Source organism: Mauremys mutica, chromosome 16 (assembly GCF_020497125.1).
Source record: "Mauremys mutica isolate MM-2020 ecotype Southern chromosome 16, ASM2049712v1, whole genome shotgun sequence".
Lineage (NCBI taxonomy): Eukaryota > Metazoa > Chordata > Testudines > Geoemydidae > Mauremys > Mauremys mutica.
In genome coordinates, this window is record NC_059087.1 from 32,250,030 (window position 1) to 32,264,504 (window position 14,475).

Sequence of the window (14,475 nt, forward strand, 5' to 3'; positions counted from 1 at the left end):
GGTGCCAGATTCCTATTGAAATCAATCGGAATTAAGCACCTAAATATCTTGCAGGATGTGAGCCTATGGGCCTTATCCAGCAGCCCTGATACAGGAAAAGCTCCTATGGCAGAAAGACAACTTAGAGCTAGTGGCAACCATCAGTTTCTCTCAATGTTTGTTTTGTTTTCCAGTTACATTCATTACTCAGCAATTTCATCAGTATTGCCAATCCCAAGCATTCCAAAACTACACCTCTACCGTGATGTAACGCTGTCCTTGGGAGCAAAAAAATCTTACCGTGTTATAGGTGAAACCGCGTTATATCGAACTTGCTTTGATCCGCCGGAATGCCCAGACCTGCTCCCCCGGAGCACTGCTTTACCGCATTATATTCAAATTTGTGTTATATTGGGTCGCGTTATATCAGGATAGAGGTGTATGTATCAGGCTCCCTCAAAATCACAAGACTGGATTTTTATAATAAATGTCAGGGATTTTTTTACAGTTGCCTTCTGTTTTTTGAGCCATTAGGGGTCAGATTTTCAATCTTTTCTCCACAATCTGGAGATTTTGTGAATGAAATGTTTTACCCCACGAAAGCTTATGCTCAAATAAATTTGTTAGTCCCCCTGGTGCCACAAGTACTCCTGTTCTTTAAATGAAAGCTGAGATTCTCACACAATCACAAAAAACAACAAGGAGTCTGGTGGCACCTTAAAGACTAACAGGCTTATTTGGGCATAAGCTTTTGTGGGTAAAAAACCCACTTCTTCAGATGCATGGAGTGAAAATTACAGATGCAGGCATTATTATACTGCCACATAAAGAGAAGGGAGATACCTCACAAGTGGAGAACCAGCGTTGACAGGGCCAATTCAATCAGGGTGGATGTGGTCCACTCCCAATAATTGATGAGGAGGTGTCAATTCCAGGAGAGGCAAAGTTGCTTTTGTAGTGAGCCAGCCACTCCCAGCCCCTGTTCAGGCACAAATTAATGGTGTAAATTTGCAAATGAATTTTAGTTCTGCAGTTTCTAGTTTCTAGCGACACCATCAGAGGACCCAACCACATGAGCCACACCATCAGAGACTCATTCACCTGCACATCTACTCATGTGATACATGCCATCATGTGCCAGCAGTGCCTCTCATTGGCCAAACTGGACAGTCTCTACGTAAAAGAATAAATGGACACAAGTCAGACATCAGGAATGGTAACATACAAAAGCCAGTAGGAGAACACTTCAGTCTTCCTGGACATTCTATAACAGATTTTAAAGTAGCCATCCCGCAACAAAAAAACTTTAGAAACTGACTTCAAAGAGAAACTGCAGAACTAAAATTCATTTGCAAATTTAACACCATTAATTTGGGCCTGAATAGGGGCTGGGAGTGGCTGGCTCACTACAAAAGCAACTTTGCCTCTCTTGGAATTGACGACACCTCATCAATTATAGGGAGTGGACCACATCCACCCTGATTGAATTGGCCCTGTCAACACTGGTTCTCCACTTGTGAGGTAACTCCCTTCTCTTCATGTGTCAGCATAATAATGCCTGCATCTGTAATTTTCACTCCATGCATCTGAAGAAGTGGATTTTTTTACCCACAAAAGCTTATGCCCAAATAAATCTGTTAGTCTTTAAGGTGCCATCAGACTCCTTGTTGTTTTTGTGGATACAGACTAACATGGCTACCCCCTGATATTTCACATAATCAGGTGGCTTCAGAGATGAGGCTTTAAGAAAAACACAAGGTATTGTGAGACTTGTGGCAAGGTCACGCCAACTGATGAAACTTTGATTTCCGCATCTTTATATTAAGTTAAGATCTGAAGGTGGGGAGAGGTAGTGACTCCATATATTCCAGCTTTATATATTTATCATCCTTGACTTATGCTTGAAATGGGGTACAGTTCATTTCTGTGTTCCCATAGAGCTAGTATCTTGAAATCTGGTCATTTGTTCATTATGGCCTGCTGAGGAGGGAAGAGGAAATCCCAAATTTGACTTTTGATTTTTCCATCCGAAAGGTCATCAGTCTTTCTGATCAGATTTCAGATCTTCAAGTGTCTTTCTGAGCAAGAATCTTGACATTTGACCCACTCATTCCTGTGGGAGCTGCAGGATTGGGCCCCAAGGCATTAATTCACCTCTGTGGTTGGCCTATCAGCATTGGCTTTAATTTTAGGAATTTTCTGCTTGTGGATCGTAACTCCTAAACTTGGAGGACGAAAGGGCCACAGGAGCCCGGTGGGGAAACATCACAGCATTAGCTCATTTTGAGCACAGTTGTTCAGCTTATTTGTGTGTTAGTGAACACTGGAGTGCAGAACTAAAAGGTGCTGTTGGGAAGTGCCAGAATAAAATGAGAATGGGGATTGAGGGGAAAGGAAGAAGAAAGGAAGCTGCTGGCATTTCTAAATGAAGCCACACTCAATAAATCTGTAACTCCAGTACTTTTTCCTGGAAGAGTTCACTGTATCTCAGCAAAGGTCTTTGGCATTTTAAACTACAGCAGTGAGCCTGTGTCAGCCCACCTGGGATGCTGTTAAAACCAATCTTCCAGCTCAGGAAGTGTTTCCCAATAAAATACTTCATACCTTGCTGACTGACTAGATTTCAGTGTTTGCCCAGTGGCTGCAGATAAGCTTTGTAACTATATGCTAACTCTTGTTTTGCAGACCTCTGTCTAAAAATCCTTCGGGAAGATAAAAGCTGTCTGGGGTCACTGCAGATAGTCAAGTGGTAAGTGAATAACAGTGAAACTTAGGGCTTGCCTACATAAACAATTAGACTACAACAAGCTGGGGTATGAATCTATCCTGCACTAGTCTGCTGCACTCCAGTTGTCCATGTGCACCCTGCTGGTATGCATTGACGGTTTGCTGGAGCGCTTTGATCTAGACTTCTTTGAAATGGGACTGGCTCAAGATGCATTAAAGAGCTGTTTACCCACGTCAGCAAGATGCACTCAGGCAGTTAGACTACAGCAAGCTAGTGTGGAGTTGATTTACATCTCAGATTTCCGCTGTCTTACCACGCGCCTTTACTTCCTAAATTTGAAATCCTTCAGGGCCAATGCTATTGGATTTGCCAAAGCAATTACCATTGATTTATTATAAAAGCTGTGTGTGCTTGGCACTTTATATAACAAAGACATGGTCCCTCTCCAACGAGCTTCCAATGTAAATGTGATCTCATTGACCCCAATGAGAGCAGGATCAGGCCCTCAAGTGAACAAACAAAGCAGGTAAGGGAGGAATGAGGCTCACTCTAAACAAAGTTGTGAGATTACTTATTTCCATAGGTTACATATTTGCTATTTCTAGTTTTTTAAAGTCATGTTTATGCTTGATTGATTTTTAACTAGTATGTGCATTGTTTTCTCTTCACTGGAAGTTGTCTGTTTCTGGGGGCATTACTAGGCCCTTAGCTTTCTGGAGTTATAGTTAATAAATGCATTTCAGAAACAGAGAGAGAAAGGTGGGTGAGGTAATATCTTGTATTGGACCAACTTCTATTGGTGAAAGAGACGAGCTTTCAAGCTTATACAGAGCTGTTCTTCAGGTCTTCAGGTTTCAGAAACATGGCATCACTCCTTACTCAGCTGAGGGAGTTGTTATAGGGAGTGTAGCACGTCTTTATGGTTTAAATACTGTAAGGGCCCAATCCTGCAAATACTCATGGCTCAGTTATCTGCTGTGTCCTTTAAGCACTAGGCAAGGATGAGGAGGCTGCAGAGGAGCCATATACAGTTCTCCAGTCCTGGGGCCAGTTCTGCACTGTCTCAGGATAGTTTAGAGCAGCCTAAAATCATTATCATAAAAAGTCAACAGTGTACCCTATGAATCAACAGTGTGCCCTTGTTGCCAAGAAGGCTAACGGTATTTTGGGCTGTATAAGTAGGGGCATTTCCAGCAGATCGAGGGATGTGATCATTCCCCTCTATTCAGCACTGGTGAGGCCTCATTTGGAGTACTGTGTCCAGTTTTGGGCCCCACATTACAAGAAGGATGTGGAAAAATTGGAAAGAGTCCAGCGGAGGGCAACAAAAATGATTAGGGGGCTGGAGCACATGACTTATGAGGAGAGGCTGAGGGAACTGGGATTGTTTAGCCTGCAGAAGAGAAGACTGAGGGGGGATTTGATAGCTGCTTTCAACTACCTGAAAGGGGGTTCCAAAGAGGATGGATCCAGACTGTTCTCAGTGGTAGAAGATGACAGAACAAGGAGTAATGGTCTCAAGTTGCAGAGGGGGAGGTTTAGGTTGGATATTAGGAAAACCTTTTTCACTAGGAGGGTGGTGAAGCACTGGAATGGGTTACCTAGGGAGGTGGTGGAATCTCCTTCCTTAGAGGTTTTTAAGGTCAGGCTTGACAAAGCCCTGGCTGGGATGATTTAGTTGGAGTTGGTCCTGCTTTGAGCAGGGGGTTGGACTGGATGATCTCTTGAGGCCCCTTCCAACCCTGATATTCTATGATTGCAGCAGCACTCCAGCCATGTCTCCTTCCTCGCAGCTATGCCAAAGGAACACCCAGCTGACTGGATCCATCAGCACAAAGGGACCAGAATGGGGCCAAAGATCTGGCCATTACTACCCAGTCGTGTTTACTGTTTTGAGTAGTCCCAGGATGCCTGGTAATAAGATGCCTTAGTGTATAAACTGTGCACACATATGGAGGGGAGAAGAGATCTTTAAAAGCTAAAAATGTTGTGAGCTCTGTGCTGCTTAATGCTTGTAAATGTGCACTCTAAACTCCATCTAGTAAGTGAGGATTTCCAGCTCCTACACTGGCATGACTAGTTACTAACATTTCTTTCCTGGCAGGATTCAGGGCTGTTTTGATGCTTTGGAAAAGAACTATGTAAGTTTTTGTTTCCTATTTTGGTAGTATAATCCTTCTTCACAAACAATGGGCAAAACTCTGCTCCAATTTTCCGTGTGCATTCCAGCAGGGAGCATCTCTGCTATATATTCGCCAGTGATCCCACTGGAAACTGCACATACAGAACAAGTACACAATAGAGATCTGTGCCTCAGGGAAGGAAGGAAAGCTGCTCTGTGTGTTTGTGATATTGACATTTACTCCCTTAGGTAGCGTAGCTTAGTAACCATTATTAGTGTCTAGACCTGCTTGTTGTGAATAGGTTCCACATTAATTTGCAGTCTGCAGGGTTCTCCCCTGCATTCTCTGTTCTATATTTACATCCTTTAATGGATGGACGCCGATTCTGTCAATCAAAGCAAATCTCTCTCCCTGCCTTTGTTCTTTTGCCATACTCTTCTCTGCTCCCTCTTTCCTTCACCCCTTCTTTTCCCGTCCCCTTGCCTTTCTTTCCTCTCTTTTCCATTTTCTTCATTTTACTGTCATCTGGTTTCCATACAGAGGCCAGGTCTACACTACAGACTTATATCGGTATAACTACATCGCTCAGGGGTGTGAAAAATCCACACTCCTGAGCGACATAGTTATACTAACCAACCGCCCCCTACTCTGTGCAGACGGCGCTACGTTGATGGAAAAGCTTCTCCTGTTGATATAGCTACTGTCTCTCAGGGAGCTGGATTAGCTCTGCCAATGGAAGACCTAAGAGCATCTTCACTTAAACGCTACAGCGGCGTGCAGCTGTGCCGATGCAACGTTTTAAGTGTAGACCTGCCCTGAGTTTAGATTTTCTTTTCTTCTTGTATTCTGTCAAATACAAGGCTTGAGTACCTGGTTTCAGAATAAATGCACATTTTTAAGTAATCCCAGCCCTCACTTACTCAATCTGAGGAAAAATCTGACCTGTAAATACAAAGGGCTGATTGCTGTCTGTGTGTCAGCATTGTTCGTCAGACTAACTCTCATCTATAGCAGCTATAGTAATCTATAGTCATTACTCTTGCCTAAATCAGATGGATTTTTGTCGATATATGCACTGCTGATCAGACTGACGCTTGTCTATGTCAATTCTACTGTTGTTATAGATGAAATGATGTGAAATGTTCTGAACTCAAATACTTGCTTACTGACAATTCAAACAGTCAGCTTTAAATAAGTAATGGTCTCCACCATTTACAAGAGATTCAAACCCTCATACTTCAGAACATAAATCAACTTCTAACTGACAGGGATTAGGAAAAAACTCCTGTGAGCAGTTATTCCATTATCCACTCCCAGATTTTTTGCACATTCCTTTGAAGCATCTGGTGCTAGTCAGTGTCAGGGAGAGGGTACTGGGCCAGGTGGATCACTGGTTTGATCTATTGAGGCAGTTCCTTTGTTTCAGTAAGCAAGTGAACTAATGCTTTCTCTAGCCAAAGCTTTCAAGTGGTTTACAAGGCTACTCTCAAGTACAGTTCTTTGCCATAGTGCAGTCTATAGGTGAACAAGGTGTAGGTGTCTGTGATGAGGTCCATATCAGAGATCAAAGACTGAAACCTGGTACCTAATTGCAGGCTGCCGACCCCGATGTAGTTAATAAAACTGGCCACAGGGTGTCACTGATGTTGCACCCAAGTGCGTCTGAATTAGCAAGGGTCTGTCTGAAAAGCCTTGACTCGCAAACCATTGAATGTATTTATTCCTTAATTACACTAGGCACTTAGATTTTGACTAGACTCTTATTTTCTCTTCCAGTTACATATGGCTGTCCTGGCAGTAAGTCATCCGTTAAATGAAAGCAAGGTGTTTTCCTTCCCCCACGGTGGTTGGATGAGACGTTAAACCAAGGCTTCTTCTGCCCATCTCTGTCTGTACTTAAAGAGCTCATGGCAATGGGGTTTAGAGCAATAACCTCTCTCGTCACAAGATAAATGCTAATTTCTTAGGTTGCATGGGAACATTTGCTGGATGCAGCTTTTGCCTCCATCAGTGGTGCACAATATTCATCCTTAAATTACGAAGGCCATGTCCACACTAGGAACAGCTTACTGGTATAGGAATACCAGTATATAATACTGGCAAAGTGCTCCTAGTGTGGATCTAACTAGAGTAAAACCACCCCCCACAAGCAAAGCAAGCAATACCAGTAAAAGCACAGCTTTGCTGGTATATCTGCATCTACTGTAGAGGCTTCTTTACACCCCTGGCTGATGTAGCTGTGCCAGCACAAGTCTGTAGTATAGTCAGAGCCCAGGTATAGGATACTGATTACAAGCACTGCCATGTGCTTCACATTGCTGCTTCCTTCTGCCTATACCCCAAACAGAAATGGGCAACTGCCTCCTTCCCTTCCCCTCTCTATGAGCACCCTCTTCAGTTGCCTTCTCATTGCCACTGATGAGACAAACCCTTTAGCCCTCAGATTTCTGGAAAGTTGTCGTTGGGACCCTTGGTGTTGCAGAGATTGTGCATGGCCAGTCTCTGACGCATACCTTTGTAAAGCACTTGTAGGTATTCTAGACACCATAGCAAAGATCTGGGTAACTAATCCTCATGCATGAGGGCATTATTGATCGCTGGTGAGGGTCTGGATGAGATCTCCCCTGAGCCCTTCAAAATGTCATATAATGGATGTTTTTTCCACCTTACTCTGCAGCAACAGGTATTGGCTATTGTATAGATGGTCCTATGGTTTGATCTTTTATGGAGAGCTTGCTTCCGGAGCAGTGAAGCTGTGTCATTGCAAGCATTGGCATGGGCTATACAAGCCAGCCCCAAATCAGCAGCTTCACTGTTCCCATACCCAAACTAGCGCGATTAAAGCTAGGTAGTTCAAGCTTCAGTCACAACTAGGGTGACCACCTTTGTTGGATGGAAATAAGGGAAAGCCACATGAAAAATAAGGGACAGTGCTTTATTTTAAGGGACATTTTAGGGAAACACGATTTACCTTAGCATATCAAGTGTCCATTTCTGCTGCCCTCCAGTATACAATGCAATTATCATAAGCCTCAATTTAATGTTTAAAATGGTCAAGAGACATCCCTTAAGCGAAGGGACGGGTGGTCACCTTAATCACAACTCATGACTGCAGTCTAGACATACCCCGTGTTCTTAGGGCATGATAGAGATTCAGTTGTTTGTTTACTTCTCACTGCTACATTTTATCAGAGAGAGAGATGCATTCACTATACTTTCTTAAAACAGATTTACACCAATCCCAAGGAGCCACAGGTAAGAAGGAGTCAAGCTCTACTTAGGGGGGAAATAAATTGTAGGGGTGAGTTGTACTATATTCAGAATGGGCTCATAGGGTTAAATGCTGCTTTGATTTGACAGGTTTGCATGGTTGAGCGAGGAGACATAAGCTACCTCTTTCTCTTATTCCTTCACCTCAGCAGACCAACACAGATGCCAGGCAGAGTGGTGATCCAAGTGCCCCTGTTGAACACTAGGCTGTTGGCCTGTCTGTTGCACCTGGTGATGCTTGTTGGGTAACTCAGGGGCATAGGTAGGACCTTGCTCCCCTCTGCTGAAGACCAGAAGCAGGAGCTGGGGATAATGCACACCGTTCCTTTACGCACCAGCTGTCAGCAGCACTGTTAAAGGGTGACTTTCAGTCTGGTCAGAGAGGTCCACTGCAAGGCCTACTCACCACTTCAGCCCTGGGATGTAGGTGGTGCATAGAGCACTTGGTAGTCCCTTTGTACAGTGGCGAATATCACCCTGCTCTGTATTGCCCCATGAGCCATTATGTCTTCATCTGTCCTGTAAAGACAGAACCTCTGCTCATCCACTACTGTTCCACTGCCCCCCAGTGTGGCTCATGGAAGAAGAGCAAGAATTTACTCCATATACTTGGCTACCAAGGCTGGGATTATTATTCCCCTCCAAAACCTTACCAAAATGCTCTTTAAATGTGTTATCATCAGAGCTGTTTATGGTTTCTTATTTTCCTCAGAAATTTTGAGTTTTCAGCAAAATATCGAAAACTGAAATATTTTCATTCTGATATGCTGTCGCTGTCCCATAGGAGTTGTAGTTCCAACACCTCACGCTCCCATTCACCTCTATAAGTTCCCTGGTAGGACTGCATCTCCCATGATGCACCACAGGTCCCCTCTTGGCAAGGGACGGGTGTGTCCAGGGTGCATCACAGGTCCCTCTTGGCAATGACAGTTGCATGGCCAGGGTGCATCATGCAGATATAGTCTGGCTGGGGAGCCTTGTCCTAGAAGAAAATGGGAGCAAGAGGCACCTGAACTACAACTTCCATGAGAGCCTGCGGCAGCATTTCAGAATTGACATTTTTCTGTTTTCAGGCTAATTTTTTGACAAAAAAAATCTGCAGAAAGCAGATGGTTTTTGCAAAAAAAATATTATTTAGTTAAAAACCCAATTTTCCACCAAAAAAACATTTGGATGCAAAATTTTCAACCAGCCCTAACCATAACATCACTAGTGTAAGCTCTAGTTAACATGCTATTTGCATTATGGCCTCCTGTTTTAAGTGGCTCCTGATTTTTCTCCCCCAAGCTTCCTTTTGAGTTGGAGTTTCTCATGTTTCTTCTCAGCCCAGAAGTGAATTTGCATTTGCTTCTTTTAAGAAAGTTTGACAAAAATCTGCAGATGATTTTTGAGATCAAAATGGGGCCTAGTCAGTAATTTGATCCTGCTAGACAGGCATAGGAGTGAGGAAGCAGGGACACCAGAGAGTTTCCTGCACAATCTGTTGAGCTTTTTTTGGGAACATGTTGCTGAAAGACTTGGTTTTTTCTGCTCCCTTTGTGAATGTCTAGAGGGTGACTGAGCTGTATCAGTTCAAATTCAAGTATACAAAGGATGGGCCCCAGATGGACATTGTCAGGTAATGGCTTTGTTTTATTTCTGAAAAATACACAGTGAGAAATTTGCTTTATCAAAACATTTTTAAAGCAAAAACTGTCCCTTGCGATTGTATCATGCACCCCTCCAGTACCATGAGGTGCTGAATGGCTTCATCTGCCATTGAACTCAGTGGAAATTAAGGGCACTCAGCATCCTGCTGGATCGGAACTCCTGCGTTGATGAGCTTACATATTACAGTACATGTGCTGTAACACCTTGATATAGCAGAGCTGAATTAAGGACAAGATTGATGTATCCCGTGCCCACTCTGTGTAGCGCTCCCCCCCCCCCCCCCGGTGGTGGCTGGGCTATACATAGAATTTGATGAGCCTGCTACAGCCTGGGCTAACATAGCAGGATGTTGTACTTCAGGCAGTAGTCTCATGCTTTGAAATTCAGAAGTCCCATGTTCACTCTCTGACTGCCAATGACCACCCTTGGGTGCAGCATAATATCAACACCATAAGGATTGTTCTTCTTCAAATGTTTGTTCGACTCCCACTGTAGGTGTATGTGCCCTGTGTGTGTGAGCCTGGAATCTTTTAGCTGGCCGTGCCTGTTGGGGCTGTACATGTGCCTCATATGCCCCCTACAGCAGGGTGAAAAAGGAGAGGCAGCCCCAACAGCTACTCAGTTCTTTCTTACTGCCCATGGTAGCAAGTCACAGCCCATAGTGTCCTCCTGCTTCCTTTTAGCCTTTTAGTACTTTAGAGTTATAGTTAGTTAGCTTGGAGTTAGTGTATTGTCTTGGTAAGTTTTAGTTAAGCTTGCTGCTAAAACAAGCAAACACAAATTAAAGCAATTTTGCTTTCTATGAGTCTTGCCTTAGTACCAAGGAATCGGTCTGAGCTTTAAAATCTGCCCTGCCTGCAAGACTGTCGTGCCTGCCAATGATGCATCTAGAGAGTGTTTAGGGGAGTCTCATATCCCTAGCTAGTGTGCCATTTATAACTCTTTTTCTAAGCACATACAGAGGGGTCATGATGCCTGTTTAAAATTATTTTTAACAGAAAGATCTATGTGGAGTGTGTCTGACTCTGAGGTACACCCTTGGGAACAGTCTCTTCTGGCTTTGAAACCAGTTTCAATGAGTGCTTCAGCTATAAGAGACATCTCTCTGGGAGATAGATCTTTTGTCCTCAGAAGACTTCATGCTGCTGTCTAGCTCTCTGAGTCTTCTCAGTCGTCCTCAGGTCAATCAGTAGTTCCAGAGGCAGGAAAGAACAAAGATCTCCAGACAGGGCTCAGCACCGATTGTCATCCCTGGTACTAACAAAGAAGAGGACTTGTCTAAAATAGCTCCTTTGAAACCACATTGGTATTGTGAATCTTCAAAGACTGGGAGAATCATGTTCCTTAGCTACGATACTACATCCTATACCTTTGGTGACTGACATTATCCCGGTACTGTGGGCATCAGTACCATATATCTTGGAGTCATGAGTGCTGCCTTCTTCATCCACTAAGGTTGCTTTGACATCATCTACTATCACTTTGGAACAGGAGTCCCCATTGCTAGATTTCTCTCCTTTATCTCCCGTTCCCAGGACTCTTTTGGTACCACAGCCGAATGTTCGGAAGATGAAATTTTTTCCGTGTCCAACCTCTGTGGTGTTGGTGACTACCTCTCATGCTGTCAGATGTGAGGCTCTTCCTGTTTCTACACCTCAGGAATCAGCTCCTCTGTGAAAGGAATTTTATACATTTGCATCCTCATCTTTGCATGGCATCAGGAACCCTTCTAGGAGATCTCCACCTCCCCTAGCAACATGTGAACGGCCTTGGAAGGAGTGCTTCAGAAAGGCCTCGTTCCCTGGTTTCCACATTTGTGGTACCATATGCCCTTCTCATGTGGTTTGCAAACCTGGCTCTCTTGGTCTCTGTGAAGACCTCAGCCTCTTCCATTAACTGCTTATTCATCTGTGTCAAGATCCAACCTGCGGGAGGATGCTCCCTACCTGCCCCTGGCCCTCTGGACCTTGTCATCAAGTGCCTGTCCCTGCTAGCCCCTCTGGCCGCCCCCTCTGCGTTTCTGAACCATGCCTAGGACACAGCTGTACATGCTCGTGCTCTGTACTTTTAATTTCCTCACCCACGTCTCCTGCCCTGACCCCAAGTGGCAGGGCCTCCTACCATCTGTGGGGGGTGAAGAGCCCTCGTGGGTCTGTCTGTATTCTACCTTGGTTCCATGGCCCGCCGGGAATATTAGTTGGTGGCTCCTTCATGGAACAGTGCACAGGCGTGTATTTGGTGTGGTACAGCCCCCTTCCTGACCACTTGCCCCTTCTGTGGCGTGAGGGAAATCCTGGTGCACATCTGTCTCGAATGCACCAGCCTTCAGCCCCTTTTCTGGCTCCTCCAGAACCTTTTCCTCAGGTTCTGGCTGCACTTTTCCCAGCACCTTCTGATGTCTGCACACCCTATCCATGGCCCCATGAAGTCGCAAGACCTCCTGGTCAACTTCTTCCTGTCGCTGGCCAAGCTGGCCATCCACCATACCAGGAGGAGGATGCTGGACGTGGAAGTGCTCTGTGACTGTGGGTTTTTTTCTGTTTCTTGCTTTGCACACACATCCACACAGAGTTCCTCTGGGCTGCGTCCACTGGCTCCCTGGACACCTTCGAGGAGCAGTGGGCTCTGTCTGGGGTTATCTGCTCAGCGTCCCCCTCTGGCTTCCTGCTTTTGACCCTGTGACCATCACTCCCATTCCTGTTTAATCATTTGTTATCCCCTGCCTTTACTTGAACCCTGGGTTTATTGACTCCTCCCTTTAGGCTGAGGGGGAGGCCTTCAGAAGCCCACCCGCTCCCAGGATTTCAATAGATTCATCAAGATCCAGAGTAAAATTGCCCTTTTCCCTTAGTGATTCTTTTAGGGAGTCTCATTCATCTCATCAGAAGCTCCTGCAAATTGGTGAGGAAGTCCTCATGGAGGAATACGAGGACCAGCCTATTCCTTGGCCATCTGACAAGACCATGACTCTGTCTAATATGTCCACAATACGCAATGTTAGGGCCTTTGAGGACCTGCTTAAAAGAATGGTGGGTACTTTAGAGATTCTCCTGGAGAATGTCCAGGAGAGGTCTCATAACTTCTTGGCATCCTGCACCCAGTGTCTCAGGGTTGTTGGACCATGCCTATTAATGAAAGACATTCTTGAGTTTGCCATCTAAGAGGGCAGATCATTTGTACTTTTTTGAGGGATTTGACTACTTTGTTACACACCCAGGCCCTGGTTCTTTGGTTGTAACGATAACTTAGGAAAGCTCTAAGCTGCCTGGGCCCCCTACATTTAAACCCAGGAACAAGGAGCCCAAGCAGATGGATCTTCTGGGGAGAAAAGTTTACTCATATGCTAGTTTGCAGACTCGCCTAGCTGATAATCAAGCCTTATTGGCTAACAACAATTTTCTTCAGGGGAAAGGTTTTACATCTGTCTGAAAAACCTCCTCAGGAGACCATAGATGAACTGAAGGCAGTGGCTACAGAAGGCCAGTTGGTGGCCAAGACAGCTCTGCAGGCCTCACTGGATGTCTGACACTGCAGTATGGTGAATGGCTTTTGCAGTCACTAAGACAGGGGTCGGCAGCCGTTGGCATGTGGCCCATCAGGGTAATCTGCTGGTGGACCGCGAGACATTTTGTTTATGTTGACCGTCCGCAGGCACAGCTCCCTGCAGCTTGCAGTAGCCGCTGTTCGCCATTCCCACAGCTCCCATTATCACTTCTCTGTTAAAACTTTGTGTTTGGTAGTCATCACCTTGGCTGGCAGGGTAACCAAAATTCAAGATTTGGTGGCTGATTCTCTGTATAATTTGTTTCATAAGGACAGATTTACTCTAAGGCATCATCCAAATTTTTTACCAAAAGTAGTTTTGGTCTTCCATATAAGTCAATTTATTGCCTTACCAATATTTTTTTGTAAGCTTCAAGATTCTCCTACAGACACTAAACTCTACTCACTAGACATACTTAGGGCTACGTCTTTTTATCTTTCCAGAAAAAAGCCTTTTCTTCTTCGAGTGATTGCTCCTATCCATTCCATGTAGGTGTGCGCGCCGCGCGTGCACGGCTCTTCGGAACATTTTTAGCCTAGCAACTCCGGCGGGCCGGCTGGCGCCCCCTGGAGTGGCGCCACCATGGCGGCGTATATATACCCCAGCCGGCCCGTCCGCTCCTCAGTTCCTTCTTTCCGCCCGTGACGGCTAGTAGGATCAGTGGAGTGCTCTCCTGTCCTCCACAGCTTAGCGTTCTCCGTTAGTTAGTGTATATAGTTATCGTAGTTGTTAAATTTTGTTAATAGTTCTATAGTTAGTGTTATCTTACTCATTAGGGAGTTAGAGGGGTTAGCCCTCTTCTTCCGCCCCGGTGCAGGCTTATGCCCGGACCGGCGGGTTTCAAGCCCTGCGCGGCTTGCCAGCGGTCTATGCCGGTGAGTGACCCGCACGACACCTGCCTCCGCTGTCTTGGAGAGGCTCACCGGTCGGACAAGTGCCCCATCTGCGTCGCTTTCAAGCCTCGCACGAGGAAGGAGCGGGACTCGCGGTTGAAGCAACTCCTCATGGAGTCGGCCCTCCAACCTCCGGCACCGGCACCGGCGGCGCCAAAGACTGCCTCGACTAGCAGCGCGCCGACCGCACCCAGCCGCCCCGGTGCCGAGGCGCGGCACCCGGCACCGAAGACCCGGCACCGCTCCGTCTCCCCGGGAAAGAAGCGCAAAGTGCCGAAGACGGTCTCG

The 14,475-nt window shown here is 45.5% G+C and overlaps 1 protein-coding gene across 1 annotated transcript in view; it reads left to right on the forward strand.

Moving 5' to 3' along the window:
* HORMAD2 (HORMA domain containing 2) overlaps positions 1-14,475 on the forward strand; it is an 86,190-nt gene that overhangs the window by 22,866 nt on the left and 48,849 nt on the right. Inside the window, exons 4-8 of the mRNA XM_044989535.1 lie at positions 2,665-2,728; positions 4,812-4,848; positions 6,607-6,627; positions 8,059-8,085; positions 9,651-9,718. Coding sequence (XP_044845470.1) covers positions 2,665-2,728; positions 4,812-4,848; positions 6,607-6,627; positions 8,059-8,085; positions 9,651-9,718 — 217 coding nt within the window. The remainder of the gene's footprint in view (positions 1-2,664; positions 2,729-4,811; positions 4,849-6,606; positions 6,628-8,058; positions 8,086-9,650; positions 9,719-14,475) is intronic.